At 45.3% G+C, this 26,181-nt stretch overlaps 1 protein-coding gene across 1 annotated transcript in view; it reads right to left on the bottom strand.

Moving 5' to 3' along the window:
- The window catches only part of NGEF (neuronal guanine nucleotide exchange factor), a 107,301-nt gene that overhangs the window by 51,978 nt on the left and 29,142 nt on the right, over positions 1-26,181 (bottom strand). Inside the window, exons 2-3 of the mRNA XM_044751464.2 lie at positions 25,458-25,785; positions 21,617-21,731 (exon numbers count right to left, since the gene is read on the bottom strand). Of these exons, the coding sequence (XP_044607399.1) occupies positions 21,617-21,731; positions 25,458-25,710 (368 nt within the window). The 5' untranslated portion in view covers positions 25,711-25,785. The remainder of the gene's footprint in view (positions 1-21,616; positions 21,732-25,457; positions 25,786-26,181) is intronic.

Below are 26,181 nucleotides of genomic sequence, written 5' to 3'. Positions count from 1 at the left end.
GAGAAATGACAAAACAGAATGGAAAAATCCCTTCCCATTGAGAACACCTTAGAATACACAATGTTCTCTCTTTAACCCGAGGCCCTCAGTTTCAGCACCTCACACGCTCTGACTCTCCATCGATTGTGTGCTTGTCTTAAAGATGGAACACTCTAAACTGTCTGGATTGAAATCCATTGTTACTACTGAGATGAAAATCTTTAGCGGAAACCGGCAGTCATTGCTGATGGAAGAGCAAAATTGTCCAACCCCGTAGGAAAGGGAACTTTGCTGTAACCAACAGAAGCACATGTGTGCAATGGACGGAAGGTTTGTGTCCTCCCCAAAGTAATATGCTGAAATCCTAACCCTCAAGGGGAAGGTATTAGGAGATGGGGCCTTAGGGAGGTGATTAGGTCACGAGGGTGGAGTCCTCATGAATGGGATTAGTGCCCTTAGGAAAGAGCCCGCAGAGAGCTCCCCTGCTCCTTGCACTGTGTGAAGACAGTGGGAAGACAGCCGTCTGTGAACCAGGAAGCAGGCCCTCACCAGACACCAAATTGGCGGGCACCTTGGTCTTGGAGTTCCCAGCTTCCTAAGCTGTGAGAAATAAACGTCTGTTGTTCATCAACCACTCAGTCCATGGTATTCTGTTATAGCAGCCCAAATGCACCAAGACAACAGGCATTTACCCTTTCATCCAGCATTTCCATTTCTAAGAATTTACCCTGAAGACTTGCCCTGAAATGCAAAACAAGATAGGCGCAAGGTCATTCGCTGTGGTATTATTTTTGATAGCAAAATATTGGAAACAACCTACATACCTGTCCAAGGGGGATTGGTTGAAGACACTATGCTAGTCACATGACGGAGTACTATGCAGCCATACAAATGACAGTGAGGAAGGTGTTTCTGAATTGGGAGGATTTCCAGTGTTATGTGAAAGAAGCGACGTATGAAAGAGCATATGCAGGATGTGAGCAAAAGAAGAGGTTATATAGTTATGCACACACTTTTTTCTCCCAGAAAGAAACACAGGAAAGAAAAGGAGAAACTTGCAAAGATGGTTACTTCCAGAGCTGGCGTAGATGGTAAGACTTTCTGAGTGTACCTTTTTATACAGTTTTGACTTGTAAATCACATAGATGTTTTACATATTCAAATAATTTTTAAAAATCTAAAAACATGGGGAAAAAATCAAATCTTAGCATTGAAAAGAAACATAAACAAATGAACCTAAGTAATTATCAAATTGATAACGTAACCACACAGAAAAAAAATTGATTCAAGTAGTTTTGGATGTAGTCCTTTGTCTTTATACCACTGCTGAGATCTCTTCTAGGACTGAAAAAAGCAAAGACGTCTTCAACTTTACTTAGGACGTGTTGTGGGCTGAATTGTGTTGATATGTTGAGGGGCTGACCTGGTGGCGTAATGGTTAAGTTTATGTGCTCGGCTTCAGTGGCCTGGGGTTAGCAGGTTCAGATCCTGGGCGCAGACCTCCACACTGCTCATCAAGCCGTGCTGTGGTGGCATCCCTTATACAAAATAGAGGAAGACTGGCATAGATGTTAGCTCAGGGCCAATCTTCCTCGAGCAAAAAGAGGAAGATTAGCAACAGATGTTAGCTCAGGGCCAACCTTCCTCGCCAAAAAAAAAAAAAAAATTATTTTAAAAGAAAGATATATCAAAGTCCTAACCCCTGGTACCTTTGAATGTGAGTGGTTTGGAAATAGGCTCTTTGCAGATGTAATTGATTAGGATAATGTCACACTGGATTAGGGTGGGCTCTAATCCAGTGACTGGTGTCTTTATAAGAAGAAGGAGGTTTGGACGCAGAGACACAGGAAGACCCAGACAGGAAAAGCTTTGTGAAGATGTTGGTAAAGATTGGAGTGATGCTTTCACAAGCTAAGAACAACCACAGTTACTGGCAACCACCAGAAACTAGGAGAGGGGCGTAGACAGACTCCCCCACGGCCTTCAGAGGGAACGTGGCCCTGCCAACACCTTGATTATGGACTTCGGGTCTCCAGGACTGTGGGGGAACAAGTTTCTATTGTTTTCAAGCCGCCCAGTTTGTGGTCCTTTGTTACGGCAGCCCCAGGAAACGGATACAGTAGATTTGTTGTGGGTTTGAGTATAGACAGAGTAATTGTGAAACTGCGTGTATTTGTAGAACAGAGAAATATCCTACAATGCGTTGAGGACCAAGGTCCTCGCTTTTAGAAGAGGAAGATGAAAACACGGAATGGGGAGAGTAAGGAGGAGCGCTGTGTGATGGATTGGAATTGAAGGCGTTCTTATGAACCCATGCGCTTTCCCAGCTCTGTCCACTGAAAAGGTCTAGAAACCAGCCGGTGGTAATGAGCACAGGATAGTCCCCAGATCTTGGTTTCCAAATACCGTTCTCCACTGAAAGGAGCTAGGGCTTCTTGGAAAAATGGCTAACTCCAGGTCTAGGATATAGAAAGTATATAAAGTATCTTGTTGTGTCAAAAAGCAAGGAAGTATCCAAAGATAGGAGAGCATCTATCAAAGGATGCAGTAGCCAGCTTAAAGGGCTCCTACTGGCTACATTTGTGACAGTTTGAGCATCAAAAAGAATATGATAGTAACGGATTAAAACACACCGAACTAAAACAAAAACAAAAACAAAACCCACCATGAATCCATAGTGATACTCGAAAACAAATAAAACAAATGAAAAAACAAAGGGTCTTCTTCACAGAAGAAAAGCAACTGAGATAAGTAGAAGGAACACTAGAACTTTCCCCTTTTGCAATTCCCAATGTAATGGTTGATTCAGGAAGGATCATTAGTGGATGTTAAAAGCCCCTGAGTGAAAGGTTAATGGGAAAGAGGTTATTTACAGAGTCTCAAACTAACACTTTACAGACAACTTGTCAGTTGCAAAAGGAAAAATTGTACCTTTGCTTCGGAGCAATCTGGCAGCTTCTGAATTAACCAAACGATCAAATTTAGCATCAGGAATAGTGGGCCAGCTGACATCAGAGCCTCCTGATGGGATGCATTCGGAAGCACACATCACCTGCATGCGTTCTTGCTCAAGTGTTTAACCTGAATCTAACCAAGCCTCCGGCCTTGCCTTGCAATTTAAAGGAAACACAGGGAGTGAAGGAACCAGTTAAAACACCACGTGAGGAAGCAGTCAGACAAATCCACAATGGGGGCCATTCCACAATCAATAAGCCTGGATTTTCAAGTAGTCGGTCATGGAAAACAAATCGGGGAGACTGTTTAGATTACAGGAGTCCAAACACAGCAAACCGACAAAGGCAGGGTTTGCAACTTGATGAGATATTGATTGACAAATCCCAGCTGGCAAGACATTTTGGGGACAATAGGGGGAAATCTGAATATAGACTGGATATTAGAGAGATTATGGGATGATTGTGAATTTCCTTTTTTTTTTGTCTTTTTGAGTTTCCTTAAGTGTGATAATGGCATGGTGATTGAGTAGAAGAACGTTCTTAGTCTTAGAAGCTGCAGGCTGGATATTTAGGGCTGAAGTGTTGTTATGATACCTGCAATTTACTTTCACGTGGTTTAGTGGTTCATTGTACTATCGTTACAATTTTCCTGCATGTCTAAATTTTTTCTTTATAAAAATTTGAGGGAAAGGAAAAAAGCATTTAGAGAAATGGCACATTTGGTTTAACAATCAAGTTTAAATGTCGTCAGATGTAAGGTACAGGATATTGAGTTTGGGCTGAGGGAATGAGGTGGACTTGGCAGTCAGCTCACCCACCGGGAGAGCCCTGGGGTGCCGGGACCCACTGGAATGTAAGCCCCATGAAGGCAAAGCTTTTGGTCCCCTGTGTTCACTGCTGGACCCCCAGGACCTGGGGCAAAGCCTGGATCATGGTAGATGCCCAAGAAGCATCCGTGTGACACAATGAAGTATAAATAGCTCGGTGATAAACATCTTCATCTGATTTCTGATTTTTTTTTCAGGATAGACTCTTGGTTAAAGATTAAGAGGATTTTTGTTGCCTTTCACATATATTATGAAATTACAAAAGGTTATACTGGTTTAAACCCCACCCGTGTCTCTCTCTGCATTCTTTCCAGTAGTCAATATTAGAATTTTAAACAGTGTGCCAATTTAATACATGAAGAATGATATCTTGTCCTATTTTACATTTATTTCTATACTAGTGAAGTGGATTTTTGTTGTTGTTGTTTGTTTATGATCATTTTGTATCCTTCTTCTTCTTCTTCTTTTTTTTTTTTGGTGAGGAAGACTGGCCCTGAGCTAACATCTGTTGCCAATCTTCCTCTTTTTTGCTTGAGGAAGAGATTGCTGCTAAACTGACATCTGAGGCAACCTTCTTCTATTTTGTTTGTGGGTCACCACCACAGCATGGCTTGATGAGTGGTGCTGGGTCCGTGCGGGGGATCTGAACCTGAGAACCCTGCTCCGCTGAAGCCAAGCACGTGAACCTAACCACTTGCCACTGGCCCAGCCCCTGTGTCCTTCTTTTGCAAATAATCTTTTCATGCCTTTTACTTGTTTTAATTTTAGGATGTATTTTTTTAACTGATTTGTACATACAGTGTGCCGTGTTGTTTATGAGTTGTTTTTTTTAACACGGCCCATTTTGTAGAAAGGAGCATATTTCTGAAGGATGTGTGACTCACAGTATCAGTGAGGGCTGATGGGTGCTGAGTGATGGGCAGTGGGGTGGGCTCCGCAGCCCCCTGCCCCTGGTCCCTTTCCCACTGGAGAATTGGGCAGTGTGCTGGGCACCTCACCATCCCTCTCACTCAGCACAGAGACGAGGGTCGAGGGTCGAGGGCTGGGGTGGGGGCGGGCAGGGAGGAGCCTCCCAGGGTCTTTTGGTCAAGCCTCTGCCTTCAGGCAGGCCAGACGGTTGTATTGCGATTTTACAAGAAGGACAGCCATGGGTGAGACCTCTCCTTGGACACACGAGGGGCTGAGGGAGGCTTTTCAGTCCCGAACCGTTGCTGTGGCCTCAGGTCACTTCCAGGAGGTCCTGTCACCACTGCCTGTCTCTCTTCCCCTGTCTGACACAATTTGATCTGAAACTGTCGCCATCAAAACCAGACTTGCCTTGCCTGCCGGTTCAGTCTCTCTTTCACAAACATATGATGACGTCACCACAACTTCAGGAAAAAAAGGGAAGAAGAGCTGACAAATCTACGTGGACGGCTGACGGTTCGGTAATTAATTTCTTCCACGACTGACTCTTGAGCATCCGCTATCTGCAAAGCCCGGATCGGCGGCCAGGCCTCAGCACCCACCGTGGCTCCAGCACGTGGCCGGCTGTGACTGACTTCAGACCATCACCGTGTGGGAACCCCACAACGTCACCCAACAAAATGCTGAGAATATGATAATGACAGTTTCTGAAAAGATTGCTCTTTGAGAGCACGTTATTTAGAGTCTCTGAAGAGTTTATTTTATTGCCTTTCACATAATAGAGGCCTAGTAAATAATTTTAGAAAAATTACTGGAGAAATTACATCTTTAACGTTGTAAACATATTTTCTTTCTTTAAATTTTTCTTAATCGTGGGAATGGAGGATAACGTTAAGAGGAAATTTTAGTGACACATGGCATCTTTACTTGTCTTTTTCTGAGGAGGCTGGATTTTAACGTGGGGGATCTTTAATGTGGGTCGAGCACAGATGATTCGTTAAGGAAGAGCTCCCAGGAGAAAGGAGCGAGGGAGCAGGGAGGCAGCACTGGGAGAGGATGGCAACCGAAGGAGTGGTTTCAGGCAGAGTCCCAGTTTCAGCTGCTCCCACAGGGGGCACTGGAGCCCCTCAGAGTTAGTCCCCACTTGTGACAAGGAAGCTGGAATTTCATACTTTGACAACAGCCAGTCATGCCTAAGGGCTGTGCCCTATGTGTGTGTGTGTGTATGGCAGTGGGGCAGATAAACACTAGGCACGGGAACAGGAGAGAGGCCGGTGGGGTCAGAGGCACTGGATGCTGAGCGTTTTGCATGGCGCCTGATGTGTATAAGTAGATTTTACCGAATTCTCTTTCTGTTCTAATTTATAGGATGATCTCAGTGTAGCAGTTATCTATTGCTGTGTAACGAATGAGCCCAAGACCTTGCAGCTTTCAGCAACATTTCATCTCTCATGGAACTTCTGCAGGTCAGGGAACCCGTGGTTCTGGCTCAGGGTCTCTCATGAGGCTGCAGTCCAGCTGCTGGCCAGGCCTGGAGGCTCTCCCTCCAGACTCATTCACATGGCCATTGGCCCCATTTTCTCACCCTGTGGGCCTTTCCTTGGGCTGCCTGCTGAGCATCCTTGTGACATGGAAGCTGGCTTTCCAGAGCAAGAGAGCCACAAGAGGGACACCAATGCCCACTGCTTTGTATGACCTTGACTCCAATTCACACACCAGAACGTCCACCTGTCAGGTTGAAGGTGGTCATGAAGTGTATCCCACACTCAATGGGAGAGCATGAATCCCGAGTGGCGGGGTCACTGGGGGCCATCTTGGAGGTGGGCTCTCACAGATTGCTTCAGCTTTTTTCCAGAAAGTTCTGAGGACAACCAGTGCTCCTGTCCCATCTGTGAGTTTGACACTCGCCAAAGCAAAGACTCCAGGTGGACAAAGACACTGAGGTGTTTCTGCTGCAGCTGCTGTCCCTTTTGCCCTCTCAGGCGGGCTGCATCCTCCCACACTGTGCAGTGCCCCCCTTTAGATATAACACTCTTTCTGTAAAAGGAGTCACCTGTGATTTGATGTCTCGCCTCGAACCCAAATCCAGCCATCTCATTTCTTTCGCTCACACACAGGTCCTTAGCTCTCTGTCCCCTGTCCAGGCGTGACAGCCTTCTCTTGGCAGACACGTGACTTTGCAACCTGGGAAGACTTGACTCCAGGCACAATAATTAAACTTGGCCAAAATAGAGCATGCTATTATTCTACAGCGCAGAGTCGAAATCTTAACTTAGAGGTTTTATAGTTGCCTGACCGGCAGTGTCAGAATTTAAGAGGCCAACAGTGCCAATTACCCACGTCAGAGAGACAAAAGGATGGGGGGAGGTCGAATGCTGCCTTTCAGGACCCCGCGTGCTGTCTGGTCTTGGGTCCCACCAGGGTGTTGAGGGCCACATGGCTCGCTCTTTTCTGTCTCTATTGCCTGCCCCTCCCCCCCCCCCCAGGCCTGTTCCTTATGAGCAATGGAAATCCCAGTACATTGTTTACAGGCAAAACAAGCCATTTCTCCCATGGATTCTTGTACTATATGAAGGCTAACATGCTCAATGGTGTTGCTATAGTCAGTGTAACAGCAAATTTTGAGCATCAGTTTTTTAGAATCTCTTTCTCTCTATATACACAATATAGAGCCAAGATAGTGAAATAAGACCCCGTGGAGGCTGTGCTGCCAGAGTTGAAAGGCGGAGGGAAAGTACAAAATGATAAAGTCCTGGGAGGGCCTGGCGCAGTCCAGGGATAAAACCCAGATGACCAAGAGGATCAATGGGGGCAAGGCCTTCACGCCCTCCAGAAGGCTCCATGGACACAGGCTGGGACTGAAGCCTCAGGCAAGGACCTGGATTGTACGTGCTCTGCGTGGGGATTAAGGCAGATCTTTACAAATAAAGCCAGAGTAAGGCTAATGGCAACTGGAAATATGAATATAAATGCAAGGGCAATGCATAAGCATCATGTTGATTAATGTAAGCATTGCAGAGGAAATTCAAGCTGTTCTAACCCCGGCAGACATTTATTTACCAGCCACCTTATGTGACAAGCACTGTTTTAAATGTTTTCCATGCATTTTTCCCTTGATTTCTCACAACTCTGTAGAGTGGGGTCAGACCTATAAATTTCAGAAACTTTTTGCTCGTCGGCATTGACTTTCTTTTCTTGAGCACTGGTTTCTCCACCAGCAGGCATAAGTTCCCGGGTTTGGGGAAGACGATCTCTCAGAGTGTCTAGTACCTTTAACGGAGATATTGATTACTCTTACAGTGATTACGGTGTTTTTCTAATCATAGCTTAGTTAATTTCACATGTCAGTTTCTACAGGAAATGGTGTTATTTGCCAAACAACGTTTTTGGGGGTTTCTATTTTCTTACTTTGCCATCTTTCTGCTGGAAAGTCTCAGAAACATGATCAATCGCTTTGATCACTCCACGTTTGAAAAGGGATTGGTGTATCTGCCTCTTGACATTGATAGTGTAAATTTGAGACAGCTACGCCTGCACAACCAGCATGCTGAAAATGCATGCATGAACGAATGCACACATAGGGCCAGAGGATGGTTGACATTACATCCTTTCAGGAAGATCAGGAAGTGGGACAAAACTCTCAGTATCCCTGACTCCTGCCCGCAGATGACGTGCCCAGGGCCAGACTCTTTGCTGGAAGAGCAGTCTGGCTTTGCTCCCGGACACGTGCAGTTGAGGCCGTGCTTCCCTCTGTGGAGCATGACTGAGGTGACTGGGGCCCGGAAACCTTGCCAAGCAGGAACGCATCAGAGCCGCACAGCCAAGGCCCATCAACAGGCTCCTGGACCCTGGCTTTGAGGGTATTGAGGCTTTGGGGAAGCTGCCATGGGAAGTGGTTGCTAACCGTCCCCCCGAGTCACCAAATAAGGAGTTTTCTGATAGAAATCAGCACTTGGAACAGCAAAGGTGCTCAATAAATATTCATTATGTGAGTGAACACATGAATGAATGAATATATAGATGAATGGATTCCTCCAGTTTACAGGGGTGAAGCATCTACCAAAAATAATGATTTTTGTTTTAGATCAGCTAACCACAAAAACAGTTCATTCTTCCTATTGATATAGGGGTAACAGAACAGATGGTCTGTGAAGGCGACTACTCATCTCTGGTCAGGGCTGGTGGGTACAGAGCTCAGATGGTGCCCTGCCCACCTCCAGGGGTACCTTTTACATAGATGGCACTGTGAATGGTGCCCTCTAGAGTTGGGCCCTGGAATCACATCCTCAACTTAAAAATGTGTACTTCAGGGGCTGGCCTGGTTGTGTAGTGGTTGGGTTCACCTGCTGCACTTTGGCGGCCCAGGGTTCATGGGTTTGGATCCCAGGCATGGACCTACACACTGCTCATCAAGCCATGCTGTGTTGGCGTCCCACATACTAAATAGAAGAAGATTGGCAACAGATGTTAGCTCAGGGGAAATCTTCCTCAAGCGAAACGAGGAAGATTGGCAACAGATGTTAGCTCAAGGCCAATCTTCCTTACCAAAAAGAAAAGAGTACTTCATTCTAGACTCTATAACTGAGAGGCATGCACCCAGGTCATTCATTCATTCATTTATTCATCAACTGTCTTAGGCCTGGGGATATGACAGTGAATAAAGACGTCAGCCCAGCCCTTGAGCCCTATTCATCTAATAGAACAGACAGATAAGTCATCAAGAAATTATACACTATTATATGATAGGGATATTGTACGGCACAAAGAAAGCTCAAGAGAGGAGTACCTACCACAGCCTGAGGCAGGAAGTATGAGGGAGGGGTGGTGGGTCAGGGAGGGCTTTCTGGAAGAAGCTAAGGATGAAGGATGAATAGGAACTATCCAGGCAACAGTGGGGGTAGGGGAAGCAGCAGCATGTGCAAAGGTCCTGAAGGGAGAGCACTTTCAAATCGTTGAGACATAATCACAGGTAACGTGTTGGGTACCCATCATTGTTCTCAGCACTTTACAGGTGTTAACTTACTGTTTTCTTCAGAATGCCTCCAGTTAGTAAAGCATTATTAATATCCCCAATTTAGAGATGAGCAAACTGAGACAAAGAAAGGCTGGGTCAGTTGCCTAAGGTCACACCTAGTAAAGGATAGAGCAAGAGCCAAGCTCCAGAGTCCAGATCTAGAGCCTGCAATCTTTTATTTTCCCTCAAGATATTTCAATTACTACTATCTTTTTACATTTTGAAAGAATCTCAAAAATTGCAAGTACAGTACTTTTCCTGAGCCATTGGAGACTCAGTTACTGACCTGATGACACTTTTTAGTGTGTATTTCCTACAACCAAGGACCAGCTCCTTTATAACCCAAATACAAGCACCAAAGTCAGGAAGTTAACACTGATCCATTATTGTGAACTCATGCTCAGATTCCCGTCAAATTTCACCTATTGTCCCAATAATGTCCTTTACAGCAAAAAGATCCAATCCCGGTCACCCGCCCTGTCCGGGTGTCCAGCCCCTTTGGTTGCCTTCAATCTGGAATGGTTCCTCAGTCTCTGCTTGGCATTTGTAACCTTGGCACTCAAAGATTTCAGGCCAACCATTTTGGAGAATGTTTCTCGATTTGGTTTTTCCTGATGTTTTCTTTGATTCTCTTCAGGTTTGGCATCTTGGGCAGACTACCTTGTCAGTTGGCAGGTTCTTGAATTTTACAAAATGAAACCCCACTCTATATGTTCTTCTGTGACCTCCCCCAAGAACAGATGTAGTTTATCACGTGCTTGTATGTGCTGGGTCCTGTCTGTGTGACATGATGGAGTCGTGGGAAGAGTAAGAATTTCTTTACCCAGGGCCGCACGCTGGTATGAGGACCATCCAGCACTCAAGACCCGCTCTGAACCTCTCTGATGTCTTGCCTGTTCGAGGACCCTCTTGGGCCTCCTAAGGTCAGAGCGGGTTGAATCTTGAAGCCGAGAGAAACAGGCTTCCTGGGTCCACTCGCCCTGGCTTCCATGTCCTCCCCAGAGCCAGACCATCAAGTAAAGGTTTTTAAATTAAGAAGTCAAAAGAATTAGAAAAAAATACAACCAATAAGATACAAAATTATGACTTACAAAGGAAACAGAATAATTAACATTGTGGGTACAGGATAGACAGAACCAATAAAATAATAGTTTAAAAACCAAAATTAGGTTACTGACAAGTTATGGTTATAAACAGTCCAGCGGACAAAATAAAAGGAGATAGGAAGGATTATAGCTAAAAAGGAATAGGGAATAAAACAATAAGTGAAAACTCTCAAAGCCCCAGAAGCTTAGGGATTTAAGTCCCTAAGATAAAGGGATTTGACATTAGAGCAAAGCCAGAAGCACTGAATTTTAATAGTGGTAATAACTATAAAGGTAAAAAGCAAAAGGAAAACATTTAAAAGGCGATTATAATAGAGGGAAAATAAGAAGGAAAGCAAAAGGACAAGGTAAGAAAGCTTAAAAACGAGAAGAATGATAGAGCAACCAGAATAACCAAAACAAGGCAAAATAGACTCAAATGGACAATTTAACAAGTGCGAAAATGTCAACAGTTTAAAACACTAAAGATGCAATTATGAGTAGGTAAAACGCATGCTCCAAGCTCAGCCCAAAGCCTATTATTATTGTTGTTTTATTATGATTATTTCAAATGTTTAAAAAGCCGGCAAGTCCAAGAGGCGGTCCAGCTGACCCCTTGACATCTGAGTTCCTCTGGTCACCTCTGGGCCTGGGAGGGAGGAGGGACAGCTGCGGGCCACGCCCACCACAAGGACATGCCCATCTCCAGACCACGCCCACCCAAGGCCAAGCCCACCTCAGTTCCTGGCCTGGAAGAGCAGCTTGCTATGCAGCCCACAACCGAAAGGCCTCGTGGGCAATACGCTCCTTCAGCTTCCCAACCAGGGGAAAGAGTTTAGGACTGCTGAAAATAAGATATAGCTGTCAAAAGTATACGAAATTAGCTGCATAAGCTGTGAAACATAAGACGTGGTTATATTCATTCTGAGACAGGGTAAGAATAGAAACAATTTCGGAGAGAGAAAATCTAAACCTGTTCAGTCACCATGTCCGAGCGGCTTGAGATCCTTCGGATACTCTAGTGTCCTTTGCTGATGGTCTACAGACTTGGGGGGAATGCCCCGGCCTCAGCCAGTCCCCAGGTGGAGGGATGCCAGAGAGGAAATTAATTTACGACGCTTCATTTCCATTGTTAGTGCTGGGGGCACTGGGTCTCCTGTCCTACTGGGGCGGGGGCGGGGGGGGGGGGGGAAGTGGGTTATTTCCAAAAGGTGGCTGGGCAGGCCGACCCCTCCCAGTTAGAGAGCTGCAAGGAGTATAATTCATCCTGGTCCTGGTGACCGCTGTGATGTGGCTTTGCAAGAGCCTTGGTGTGCACAGTCCTGGGCCACTATTGGACCTGTCTGCACAGATGTGTCTTCAAGTTCCCAGATTGCAACCTCTGCCCAGGGAATCTGCGCTCATTCATTCATTCATTCATCTACCGTTTGCAAACACTGAGTGCTTCGGGTGTGTCAGACATGTCCTAAGTGCTCAGGAGGGAACAAAACTCCGCACAGTCCTGCCTTCAAGGACCCTGCAGTCGATGTCCCCCAGGCCACCATGATCAGTGGCGAGAGCAGTGGATGATTCTGCCCAACCTCCTGGAAAGGAGGCCCCCGGCAGGAGGATGGGGGTGGGGGCTGAAGGGTCTCTTTACTTCAGCTCCTGCCTTTTTAATTTTTAAAATAAAAGCTTTCAAAAAGTAAACATAATAAAAATTAAACTTTTTATTATGGAAGATTTCCAACATATACTAAAGTAGACAGAAATACTTCTCGCCAGCGTCAGCAGTTATCGATTCACAGTTTATCTTCTTTGATCTCTACTCCCACCCACTCCTTCCTGGGCCTGGATTATTCTGGAGTAAATCCTAGACATCCTATCATTTCATCCAAAATATTTCAGAATGTATCTCTACAAGATACGGGCTTAGAAAACGATCATAATACTATTAACGCTCCTAAGAAAATTAACAATTTCTTAACATCATCAAATATTTGATCCATGTTCAAATTTCCCTGATTGTGTTTTATTTTTATTTCTGTTTAAGATTGGCCCTGAGCTAACATCTGTTGCCAATCTTTTTTATTCTTCTTTTTCTTCTTCTCCCCAAATCTCCTCAGTACATAGTTGTATATTTTAGTTGTGGGTCCTTCTAGTTGTGGCATGTGGGACACTGCCTCAGCATGGCCTGATGAGCAGTGCCATGTCTGCCCCCGGGATCCGAACTGGTGAAACCCTGGGCCGCCAAAGCCGAGCGAGTGAACTTAACCACTCGGCCCCGGGGCCGGCCCCATCCCTGATTGTGTTTTAAACTTTCCCTCCTACAGTGTTTCCTTGAAACGGGATTCAGGTAAGGTGGCGTGGGGACCTGAAATAGGCCACCCCAAGATATGTCTCTTTGGCATCAGGATTATTTGAGGCTGATTGCTTTTGATAAACTGGGACAGGGAAGGAGGCTCTGAGGAATGGAACTTGCCCTTTGTTAGGACACATTTACATTTGTAAGGTAAATCTCTATTGTAAAAGGTGCCTCCCTCTCTGTACCAGGAAGAAGAAAGGAGATGACCTTCTCTCTAGAAACTCTTAATCAGTGACAAAGGCAAGGACTTAAATCTGCATTTTATTGTGCTTGTCTGGTAGCCTCCTGTGACTGACTTCCTTCAGGATTAAGCATCTCTCCTTAGGCTAGGAACTGATTGCTGCGCTCACCTGTGACCACCCAGCTCGAGACAATAGAATTGCCTCCTGCTACACCCACCGCCCACCGAGATAGCAGACCCACTACCTGCAGTGTCCATCAAGTGCTGTGCCGACAGGGCAATCTTGTGACTATTGTGGGAGGGACATTTCAATCACATGTGAAACACCCTGTTTGGGGGTATATAACCACTCTGTGCACCCCACTTCTTCGGTGCCCTTTCTTCCTTCGGGAAGAAAGGTCCCGGGCCATGGTTCCTCATAAAGCTTTGTTTCATTTTCTCTTGCTATTCTGTCTCATGTGAATTTAATTCGTTCTCCGGCCAGATGAACCCACATTTGGGAAGAGGAAGTGTCTTCCTCCCCTACAGTGGACACACTGCAGTTGGTTGATAGGGCTTTCGTTTCTTTGAATCCTTCCCTCCCTTCTCATTTTCTCCTTGCACTTTGCTGAGGAATTGGGTCATCCTCGCTTTTGGATTTTGCTGTTTGCATCTGCACTGTCTTATTCTTCCTGTTCCTCTCTCTCCTGTGCTTCTTGTAAATCAGTGGATCTGGAGGCCCCTTAGAGTCAGGCTGCATTTCTTCAGCTGCGACACTGCCCCAAATGACTGACTAATGGCAAAACCCCAAAACAGCCTCCTTTAATAAAAGAGGCAGCCCCAACCTGCAGTGACTCAAGGCTTGCTCCTTGTGTTTACAGATTGTAAAGACTGTAAGACTCTCCTAGTAGCAACCCAAACCAGCATTTATGAACATCTGACAAGCTGCCCCCAGAGTTACAGGACATGGAACTTGCATATTTCCACGATCATTCTAAGACAGTGCCAAGAACGAGTCTTTGGTGCGGGCTTTCATGCAGTGACTACTTTGGAGATGGGTCCAAGGATAATAGTCACAATATTTAATAACCAGGAAGGTCTGGCTGGAGCAGCTGGAGCAGAGCTGTTAACGCTCAGTGAGGCTGTCCCTGGCCCCCTCCTCCCCCCAGATGAGAATCAGCCCTGGGACGACTCTAATGTTTAATGCAGGCTGACCATCCTTGAAACAAGGAAGAACTCTCCCAATTCCTTCGGGGCATTGCTAGAAAAAGACAAAAGTATTTTCAGGCAGCCGGTCCATCTATTGTTGAACATTTTAAGAAGCATCAGTCTGCTCAGTTCACACAGAAAAATTGCCCCCTGTGAAATTTTATAATGTAGTTTCATTTTATATACTAAATGTCAGTTTATAAAAGCACATATTTGAGTTCTGTTCTTTTTTCATAGATATATATTTTGAATCAATTTGGTACTTCTGTGATCTGAAATGATTTCTGGGACCAGAACCCTGCTTTGCAGCACTGCATCTACAGTAAATAAAGAGCCAGCTTGCAACACCTTGACTTGGGAGGGCCCCTAAGGGACCAATGTGTTGATGGGCCGGGGGTGGGGGACCCCCTGTGCCTCTGGGCTTTGCTCCCTGTGGGCAGTTAACAGGAATACCCACAGCCAAGCTTCCCCTGGCAATAGCTCCGTCTAGGGCAGCTGAGGGAGTGGGAAATCATGGGATGTGGAATGGAAGCCTCTGGGTTCGTGGTCTGGCTGTCTCTCTAGCTGTGCAACCTTAGGCTAGTGACTAACCTTTGTTGAGTCTTAGTTTTCTTATCTGTGAAATGGGGATAATGATAAGAGACTTTAAAAAGATGGTACACATAAAGACCCTCAATGAACGTGAGTTCCTTCCCTGTACCCCTCTTTATAGCACATCTGTCTACAGTAATTGTGCTCCCGCGCTGCCCAGCAGCACCATGACTCCCCTGCCATTGTCCTATAGAAGAGGACTTGTACAACACCCTTGGGTGAGCTGCGGACAATTCTGGAACCTCTGAGGATAGGCACTGACCACTAAGAAGAACATCACATGCTCCATATCAGCACCCCCCAAGCTTCTTGCAAATGTAGGACTGGTTCCTGGGCTGTTGTGTGTTCTGGGTCTCTGAAGACCTCAGTCCTCTCATCTGCTGCCTCCAGCCTTTACTGCTCCTGTCTCCATTCTGCCGCTTCTCAGCTCACCCAAGTCCCCTTTGGCATTCTCTTGTGTGGGAGACCGAGACTCTAACTACATCAGGTATATTTTGGGTGCCTGACTCTCCTTCACATCCTTCTCAAAAGTTCTCCCAAACAAGCTCCCACTGAGGAAGTGGGAAGGGCCGCATTAACCCTGCCTCCTGTTCTCTTAGGGGATTGGTCCAGAGATAAGCACCTGACCCAAGGCTGGCCAACCAGATTCTTTTCCTTAGAAATTCTTTCTTTCTAAGAGACACAAAAGGAAGTCCCCATTGGCTGTGGAGAGCCAAGCTGAAAGGTCATACTGGCTATGATCACCATATTGGGTCATGGGCAAGCTGACAGGCAGAGAGAAGAAGTTGGTGTGAGCAGTAGGCAGAAGAGAATAGTCCACAGAGAAGAGCAGAGAGGAGCGGGCCCCATGACCTCCGGACAAGGGAGAAGGTGGCCGTGGTTCCCCATGGCTTTTCCCTTCCTGTAGGGCTAGGCTCCATCTCTTATATTTGGATATAAGGTATCCTTACAATATGCCCCTTTCACTTGAACAAATTTGAACAGGCTCTGATCTTTGCAATCAAAGCAGCATGACCAGGGAATGAGACAAGGATACAGACTGTTTCCACTTCTATTCAACACTGTAATGGAAGTCCTTACTGGCGCAATAAGGCAAGAAAAAACAAACGGGAGGCATGAAGATTGGAAAGAAAGAAGCAAAACTATCTTTAATCACAGATGGCAGGATGGTGTGCATAGAAAATCCAAAGGAATATACAAACAATTAGAAGTGGTAAGCAAATTTATCATGGTCACAGGATTCCAAGTGAGCATGCAAAAATTAATTGCATTGAAGCATACTGCCAATAAACAATTGAAAAATGAAATTACGAAACACTGGCATTTAAAATGGGATCAAAAACATTTAGGGGCCGGCTCCATGGCCGAGAGGTTAAGTTCGTGCGCTCCGCTGTGGCGGCCCAGGTTCGGATCCTGGGAGCGGACATGGCCTTGCTTGTCAGGCCACGTTGAGGTGGCATCTCACATCCCACAACTAGAAGGACCTGCAACTAAGATATACAGCTATGTACTAGGGGGGTTGGGGAGATAAAGCAGGAGAGAAAAAAAAAAAAGATTAACAACAGTTGTTAGCTCAGGTGCGAATCTTTAAAAAAAAACATTTAATACCTAGGAATAAATGTAATTAACATATTTGTAAATCTCTATACTAAAAACTACAAGTCATTGCTGGATTAATTTAAGGAATATTTAAATAAATGGCAAGTTAGGACATGTTCAAAGATTGAACAATTTAAGGTGCCAGTATTCAGTTGTCAATGATCTCCAAATTTATCTATAGAGAAAATGCAATCTGAATCAAAATCCTAGCAGACTTTTTTTGGAGTAGAAATTGACAAATAGAGTCTAAAATTGATATGGAAATGCAAAGGACCTAAAATAGGCAAGATGACTTTAAAAAAGAACAAAGTAGGATGGTTTACACTACCAGATTTTAAGACTTAGCATAAAGCTACAGTATTTAAGACAGTGTGATATTGGCATGAGGAAAGACAATTAGATCAAAGAAACAGAATGAAAGTCCAGAAAAGATCCACGTGTCTTCAGTCAGTGGATTTGGGGGGGCACCAGAGCAATTCACTGGGGGAACAGAAGTTCTTTTTAATAAATGATGCCAGAGCAACTGGGTATCCATATGGACATAGACCTAAATGTGAAAGCTAGAAGTATAAAACGTCTATAAGAAAAACATAGGAGAATATCTTTGTGACTTTGAAGTAGTCAAATATTTCTTAGATAGGCTAGAAAAGGACAAACAATAACAGGGAAAATTGATAAATTCGTCTTCATCAAAAATAGAAAATTTCTGCTCATTAAAAGACAGGAAAATTAAAAGGCAAGGCCGTAGACTGGTAGAACATATTTGCAATACATATATCAGATCAATGACTTGTAGTAAAGATCTGTAAAGAACTCCTACAAATTAAAAGAATGAATAAATAAATAATGGGCAAAAGACTTCAACAGAAACTTCACAAAAGAAGATACATGAATAGCCGATGAATATATGAAAAGATATTCAACATCATGAGGCATCAGGGAAATGCAAATTGAAAGCACAGTGAGAAACTACAATATATTAGACTGAATACAGTCGCAAAGACCGGCAATTCTGAGCATTGGTGAGAATCTGGAGCAAGTGGAACTTTGATACCTTGCAGGCAGGAGTGTGAAATAGTACAACTGAGAAACTTTCAGAAATTATTTGGCTGTTTCTAATAAAGTTAAATATACACCTATATCCTAAGACCGAGAAATTCCACTCTTGGGTACAAACCCCAGAGAAATGAGTGCATACATCCACAAAAAGACTTGTCTAAGAACGTTCACAGCAACTTTATTTATAATAGTTTGAAAACTAGGAAAGATCCAAATATCCATCAACAGAAGGATGATGAGCAAATTGTGGTAATACTTCTCAGCAATAAAAAGAACACTCTGATGCTCACACATTGATGAATCTTAAAGATATTATGTTGAGTAGAAGAAGTCAGACACCATAGGGTACGCACTGTGTGATCCCATTTATGTGGTTCAAGAACCAGCAAAACTGCTCTACTGGTGACAGAAATCAGAAGATGGTTATGTCTGCGAGGGTCGGATATTGACTGGAAAAGTGTCAGGGTGCCTCCTGGGGCAATGGAAATGTTCTAGATCTTGCTCCAGCTGATGGTCAACGGCATGCATATGTATGTGACAGTTCATTGTTATGGACTGAATTGTGTCCCCTCACCCCAAATTCATGCATTGCAGCCCTAACCCCACAATGTGATGGTGTTTGGAGATGGGGCCTTTGGGAGGTGACTAGGTTTAAACGAGGTCATGAGGGTGGGGCCCTCATGAAGAGGAAAAGACCAGAGCTTGCTTCCTCTCTCCCTCCGCCATGGGAGGACCCAGTGGGAATGTCTACAAGCCAGGAAGAAAGCCTTCCCACAACCCAACCCTGCTGGCACCCTGATCTGGGGCTTCCAGCCCCCAGGACTGTGAGGAATAAATTTCTGTTCCTTCAGCATCCAGTCTGTGGTATTTTGTTCTGGCAGCCCAAGCTGACTCATACATTCCTCAAGCTGTATACCCGAGATTTGCACATTTTGTTGTAAAATTTCCTTCAATAAGTACTATTAAAATTGCTTTTATGAAAATACTACCTATAGTGACAATTACAAAAAAGAGGGGTCAGATATTTGGGGCCCTGCATGAGATAAGCACTCCAATCTTTCTTCAGTGGTTTCCAGTCTTTGTACCACGTGGGGTTCTTTTCTTTCTTTCTTTTTTCTTTTTGGCTGTTAAATGTAGATCATGAAGCCTGCATTTACATGCACAAATCAAGCAAAGAGAAAGAGAATTGTTTTCCTGGCTTAGAGTAAGAGGGACTTCAACGGGAATGGATGACGAAAGGCGTTGGGAAAGAGACACCCGAAACTGAACAAGAGATACTCAAAATCGACCGAGGCACTTTGTACAAGGGACACAGTGTATGAAGATAGGGACACAGGTGTGGGCAAGAGCTGGGATTAAATTACTTTTCACAAATAACAGGTTGGAGCCTCTGACTGCTGTGGTGCTAGTGGAATGAAGAGTGAGCAGAACAGAAGACAATGGATGTCCCATTTGCACGGCACATACTGGTTCCCCGGATGTCCGCGTCAAACAGACGCTGATGGAGAGGCTCAGTGACACTAGATGGTAACATATCCCAGGAGAAACTCGTATTTTGGATTTTACCTATGGAAGCAGTAACTCAAAGCCCTCAGAGCGTGACAGCCCATCAGGAGGTTTTTTTCTAGAAAACTTTTTCATAGCAGGTGCATTATGACTTCGCTTGCCATAGAAACCCAGTTCAGAAAACCTACCAGAGAGCCCAGCGGGGAGCCCAACAAGGGTGAGACCCCCGCGGGAAGGAGTGGGCTGCTCACAGGACCCTGACAATTCCCTCCAGATAAAACCTGGAAGGTCTCCTTACCCCTCTTCAATGACTGTTAAAATATGGGAACATTTATGTGTCGATTGGGAAATAACCACGGTCTGAGTCCCCTCCTTTCCCCCTCCCAGGGCCCTTCCTCTGCCCCTCTGGGACTCTTGCTCCAGTGTTGGGTCCTGGTCATCAAATATTTGTGCTATTGCTTCTGCAGACCCCTCGATGTGGGGGATGAGCTGAGGGTGACTTCACCGTCTCCTGGAGTGTCCCGTGTAGGTGGCCAGACATTTACAGCGGTGTTCTCGGCTCTTGGGGCTTAAGCCAAATTGGGGGCAACAGGGAGCAGTTGTTCTTACTAGCTGATTACACATAGTAAAATAGGTCCCTGTCACTTTATATATATGTATATTGAAGCCCTGTGGGCAAGGCTATGTCAGGAAGCAGAAGAGAGCTTGCCACCTGTTCTGGATGCCTCAGCCAGAGTTCCCCAGCTCAACATGGAAACACTGTTTTCCTGTAACTCTCCAGGGATTTGTAGAGAGTATGACATTTCTAGGAATTTAACTTAGGAAATAACGAGGGATGGGCATCAGGATTTTATCATCATGATAGTTATCATAGTGTGGCTTACAAAATAGCAAAAACCGGAAACTCCCTAGAGTCAGAGATTGCTGTCTCCTCCCATATCTATTCCCCTGTCTTCCTTACTCATGGGACCAATTTATGGAGGGATGGGGATTGGCAGAAACAGACTTGATTTAAAAAAGACGCACACATTTCCCAGCTTCCTCACAGGTGTGACCAAGTTTTGGCCAAGGAGATGTAAGTGCCAATTGTTGGGTAGCTTCAGGGAAGCTCCTTAAAAGGAGGGCAGACTAGGCTAGCATGTGCCCCCCGCTTCCTTCTTCCCTCCACCTGAACTGTGGCTCTGATGGCTGGAGCTCTGGCAGTCATCTTGACAGAGGGCAGAGTAGAAGCTAGAAGCCTGGATCTCTGAAGGCGTGAAGGAGCTACTGTCACAGCCATCCAGGCTTCTTTCACACAAGAGCCAAGTAGACCTCTGTTTCGTGAAGCTGTATTATTTGGGTTTTTTGGTTACAAGCAGCTAAATTCAGTCCAAACTGATCCAATACCCAAATATCCAACAACAGGAGCCTGATTAATGAACCACAATGCAGTCATACTATAGATTATGTTATAGCCATTAAATGAGTGTGTAGAACAATATTTAGGAACATGGAGAGGTATTTGTGATATACCATTAAGTAGGTTGCAAGACGATGTACAGGAAGATCCCGTTTTATGAAGAGAAAATATACATAAAACAGAGAGGAATAAATGACTTGATGGGCTGGCCCCATGGCATAGTGGTTAAGTTTGGCACACTCTGCTTCGGCAGCCTGGGTTCATGGGTTCGGATCCCAGGCACAGACCTATACCACTCATTGGTGGCCATGCTGTGGGGGCATCCCACATGCAAAATAGAGGAGGATTGGCACAGATGTTAACTCAGGGCTAATCTTCCTCAGCCAAAAAAAAAAAAAAAAAGACTTGAAACAGTTACAATATGTTAAAAACCTCTCTGGGTGGTGGTAATAGAATGATTTATCTTTTCTCTTCTACTTCTCAATGTATGTAACGTCTACAATTTGCCAGTTTTATGATAAAGGGTAAAAATGGTTATTTTTTTTAAAGGAGATTATGGAGATTGTTTTTTAACATGAGCAACTAAAAGTTACCTTTTTTTTTTTTTTTAAGATTTTGGGTTCATACGTTGCAATACTTTATTAAGAACCATGATGCATTTTCTCTTCACTGATTCACTTTTTTTTTGCTGAGGAAGATTGTCGCTGAGCTAACATCTATGTCAGTCTTTCTCTATTTTGTACGTGGGACATCACCACAGTGTGGCTTGACGAGTGGTGCTAGGTCTGCACCAGGGATCCAAACCTGTGAACCCCCACACCGAAGCAGGGCACACGAACGTAGTCACTACACCACTGGGCTGGCCCCTGAGTTACCATTTTTTTAAACAGAGGACACTCTCGTAGCCCCGTCGAGACTTTGCAGCAATGGTCCCTGCTCCATCTTTTCATTACCCGCCCCTCCTTGCAATTTGCCGTCTCTCACCTTATCCTCTTGGCTCCTGGGTCTGTCCTGTTTGGTATTCTCCAGGGAGGCGCTCCGCTTTGGGGGAAATTCACGGTCAGGGGCTTATTTACAGATTTCCCATTTTCCAGCGAATCTGTGACATTTAAGAAAAGTGGTGAGTTAGAAAATGTGCATCTCCCCCTTTTCAGGCAAGTCTCTCTGTGACTAGTGGTGACTTCTCCAGGGAGGGCAAGGAAGTGGAGTGAAGAGAGATGTTCTTCCTCTCGAGCCCCTGAAGGGGAATTTGTCGCACCTTGTGCTGTACTCGGTGACCTGGGGTGCCATCTCTAGGAAATTATAATTATGATACAAGAAACTTCATATCCATGCACCCCCCACACACATACACATATGCGTGCACACGCACAAAAACATGCATGCATGTATCGCCAGTGGAAACAAGAATACTCGAAATGAGATTGCAAACAGGTACAAACCTGGTTAATGTCCTAGACGGTGATGAAAACTTAACCATGGGTGTTATTGTTTCTACTAGACAAAAATCATTTGCAACTCTTCAATCTTTTTTTTTTGAGGAAGATTGGCCCTGAGCTAACATCTGCTGCCACTCCTCCTCTTTTTGCTGAGGATGACTGGCCCTGAGCTAACATCCATGCCCACCTTCCTCTACTTTCTATGTGGGATGCCTACCACAGCATGGCGTGCCAAGCAGTGCCATGTCTGCACCCGGGATCTGAACCAGTGAACCCCGGGCTGCCGAAGCAGAACGTGCGAACTTAACTGCTGTGCCACCGGGCCGGCCCCCAACTCTTCCATTTTTTAACATCGAACTTTACAGTGTCTGAGTCCTAATCAATATTAAATAATAAGTCAAGTCACCTCCCCTGGAGTGTCAGATCACCCATAGGTGGGGTCACGTGACTTTGAGAGGGTACCCACTGAGCAGACGGGATGGGGAATGTGTTCTCTTCCAGGCCCACATCGCAAACCGCGCACCCAGAGCGCGAGCCGTCTTTGGTTGTTAGGAAGTGGACCAGGGCAGCCGGGTGCCGGTGGCCCGTGTTGTCTGCTCCTCCAGGGCAGAGCCGAGGAGAGCATTTTCTCAGACTCTCGATCAAGAAGCTCTGGGCTGTCTTGGGGAGTTCACTCCAGGGAGGTGAACGGAGGCAGTCCCTTTAAAAGGAAAACTGTGAGTCTGATGAAAATATTCATGGTCTGGACATAAATGGCACCTCTGGGGGTGGCAGGATGTGAAATGACTGCTTTTCTAGTCGACACTGCCGTCAGCATTCTCGACTCAGCTTGGAGGCCATGAACTTGAGGCTCTTTCCCCATCGACCCCATTTCTCCAGGCTCATCTCAGACACAGCTGCGCCCCCCTTTTCTCCTGCTCAGAGAGACACCCCCCACCCCCAACCTGGGCAGCTGGATCTGCTTTTCTCTCTTCTGGCAACGCTGTAACGCTGTGCTGTCTGATGGGTCTGCCGCTGGCCACATGTGGCTCTTACGCACTTGAAATGTGGCTGGTGTGACTGAGGAAGGAAATTCCTTATTTTCTTAACTTAACTTAAATTTGAATGTAAAAACTGATACTGAATTCAGTTACTGGAAAACTTTTAAGGATATTTGGAACAATCTGAGTATGTAAATCTACTTTTCTGACTGTACATTTTATGAAATCTAAATCCAGATCAAATATTTCCAGTTAAAATTTAGCATGCGGATTGAGAGGGCCTGTAGGGGTAAAATACTCAACACGTTTCAAAGATAATGTAAAAAAAAGAAGAATGCAAAATATCCCATTACTAATTTTTATGTTGATTATTGACTGCATGATGAAATGATAATGTTTTGGATGTCCTTGGGGAAATAAAATACATTGTTAAAATGAATTTTACCCAATTCTATTTACTTTTTTAGTGGGGTCCCTGGAAAATTTTAAATAACATGTGTGGCTTGTATCATATTTCTGTTGGACAGACTTTCTCTAACTCCCTTCTGCATCCGCACAGGCTTTGGGACTAGAAAGGTCTGAACTCTGGTTCACGCTGTACCGCTTACTAGCTGTGTGATCTGGGTGAGTGACTTAATCTCTCTGGGCCTCAGTTGTTCCTTTTTAAAATCTGTAAAATGGGTGTGGTAAGGACGTCCTTGAAATGCTTACGTGGCATAACCACTGAGCACATACAAGTGTTCAGCCAGGTTAGTTCCTATTCTCTCTCTGGCCGTGCCCTTAACCATCTTTCAAGATGCACCTAAAGTATCATCTTCTTTGGAGGACCACCAGAAGGATCTAGTTCTTTGCTTTTACCTCTCTTGTAAACTTTGACACATTGCTTGCTGTAAAATGACATCATTACGATATTATGGGTTCCTCACGGGCAGAGACTCCCACTTTCTTTGTGTGGGAGTAGGTGTTTTCAACTTTCAATTTATGGAAAATTTCAAACATACACAAAAGTTTAGAGAGTAATATAAAGTACCAGCCACCCAGCTCTCATGAGTATAGTATTTCAATCATTGTTTTCCTCTTGCCTAGCAAGGTACTCGACACATAATGTTGATAGTGTTTGGGGTAGATGGCAAACAACCACATATTCTTTGCCTCTCCTCCCGTCAAGCAGCAGAGTCAGTTTCTCCATCTGTTTTTATCTGCGCTGGCCCTGTGAGCTGCTTGGACCAATGGACTGTGGTAGAAGTGACAGTGTGGGTTCTGAGTCCAGTCTCAAGAGGCCTGGTGGCTTCTGCTCTTGCTCTCGGGGAGCCCAGCTGCCACGTGAACAAGCCCGAGCTAGCCTGCTGCAGGATGCGAGGCCACATGGAGTAGAAACAAGCGTCCCAGCTGAGGCCCCACTTGGACCAGCGAGCTCACTAGCCACCAGAGAGGCCAGAGAGGCTGTCCTTGACCTTCCAACCCCAGATGAGTCACCAGCTGACCGCAGAGGTCAGAAAAAGTGGCCCAGACATAGGAGCCACCCAATCAACCCCCAGAATCAGGAGAAATAATGAATATTGTTGCTTTGTCTCCATGGCTTAAGGGTGGTTTAACATGTGGCAGAGGCTGCCTGATACAGAGGTTGATGAGTGCTTTTGACTGAGTCAGTGAAGCCCCTGGAGCTAAAGCAGCGGCTGCCACCTCCAGCACACTCAGGGTAGCACGTTCTCTGTCCCGTGACATCTGTCTGATTACAGCTACTGAACCCCCGGGGGCTATGGAACTCCTGCACACACCACAACCCCAGAACGCTGCCCGCCCAGCCCTCTGGGCAAGTCACCAGGAGAGGGGTCTGCAGCTCTGACATTCCCCATTGTAGAAGTTTCTGAACTTTATTCTGCTCAACAAACATACTTTGTGCAGATAAAATGTGCTGGGAACTGGTGGTTTAAAGATTACGGAATCCTGCTGCCAAGCTCTTCCCAAGGTATTCATGTCACGTATTCTCAGGGCAGCAGAAACTCTGGCCATTGTGGCATCAGTGACAGAACAAGATGGAACCTCACCACTCAGGCAACTCGTGTTCCCAGTTATCCCCCAATGAGCAGGGTTCCCAGCCTCCCTCCCGGGTTGCATGGTGGGAGCAGGGTGTATATTGAGTCCTAGCACAAGACATCTCCTTTAAACAGAAGCCAGTCTTATTGTATAATTTGGGTCAACACTTTCTGCTGAAGTATCCACGTCATCATATTGGGGGAATTTGAGTTCTTTAGATAACGGCTTCAAAATGTTCCACCTTATTGGGTCTGCCCGTGATAATTTTCAATGCCTCTTATTCTCCCTTCATTTAACGAGGGCCTTTCAGCCCTGATGACTCCAACAGGATGCTGAGGAACGGCTGTGACAGCTGTCCCTGGTACTGACCTGCCAGCTGCCCGCTGTTTGGTCTGGGTCTGGTTCTGTGTCTGATGGTTCGATTGAAGATGGAGTTTCTCTGAATTGGGGCATAGTGACGGGGTTCTTTGTCTTGGATCTCCTGGTCAGCGTGGGGCATCTTCTCTTCTTCTGAGAGTAGCTCAGGTCTCTTCTTGGTCGGTTCATCATCATTTTCCCAGGAACCACTCACCGATGATTTCTTCTGGGGCTTTTCCCAATCTTCAGGTTCCTTGGTCTCCATGGAAATAAATCTGATCGTTCCTCAGCAGAATGACCGGAGATCAATAACCTCTCCCAGCTTCACTGGGTTTGAGCGCTTTAGAATAGAAAGAGAACAATTTTCAGTCAGGGTCATCAGGCTAACTATTCCATTCAGAGCACGGAATTCCACTCCCATCCAGATTTGATGAAATTTGGAATAATCTCAGCATCCTGTTGACTGCGTCTTTGTCAGTGAAAATTACAGTTTAACCACCGCAATTTGGAGGCATTCATGTATCGTCTCGTAATTGAGGTTTGTTTATTCTATTCATAGGATGCACTTTGGGGGAAAATGTTTAAAGTGGCTTGTATAACTAATTTTCAAGTTAAACATTTTCGGAATAATTCAAGAGATGAGGAGGAGCAGAAACAGCGAGGGGAACTCGGGGAACCAGAGCGAGGGAAGGGAAGATGCACCGACACCACAAGGGAGAGTCACAGGAAAACGAGT

Source organism: Equus asinus, chromosome 19 (genome assembly GCF_041296235.1).
Source record: "Equus asinus isolate D_3611 breed Donkey chromosome 19, EquAss-T2T_v2, whole genome shotgun sequence".
NCBI lineage: Eukaryota > Metazoa > Chordata > Mammalia > Perissodactyla > Equidae > Equus > Equus asinus.
Note: the sequence above shows the minus strand (reverse complement) of the source record. Positions and strands in the feature narration are given on the sequence as shown.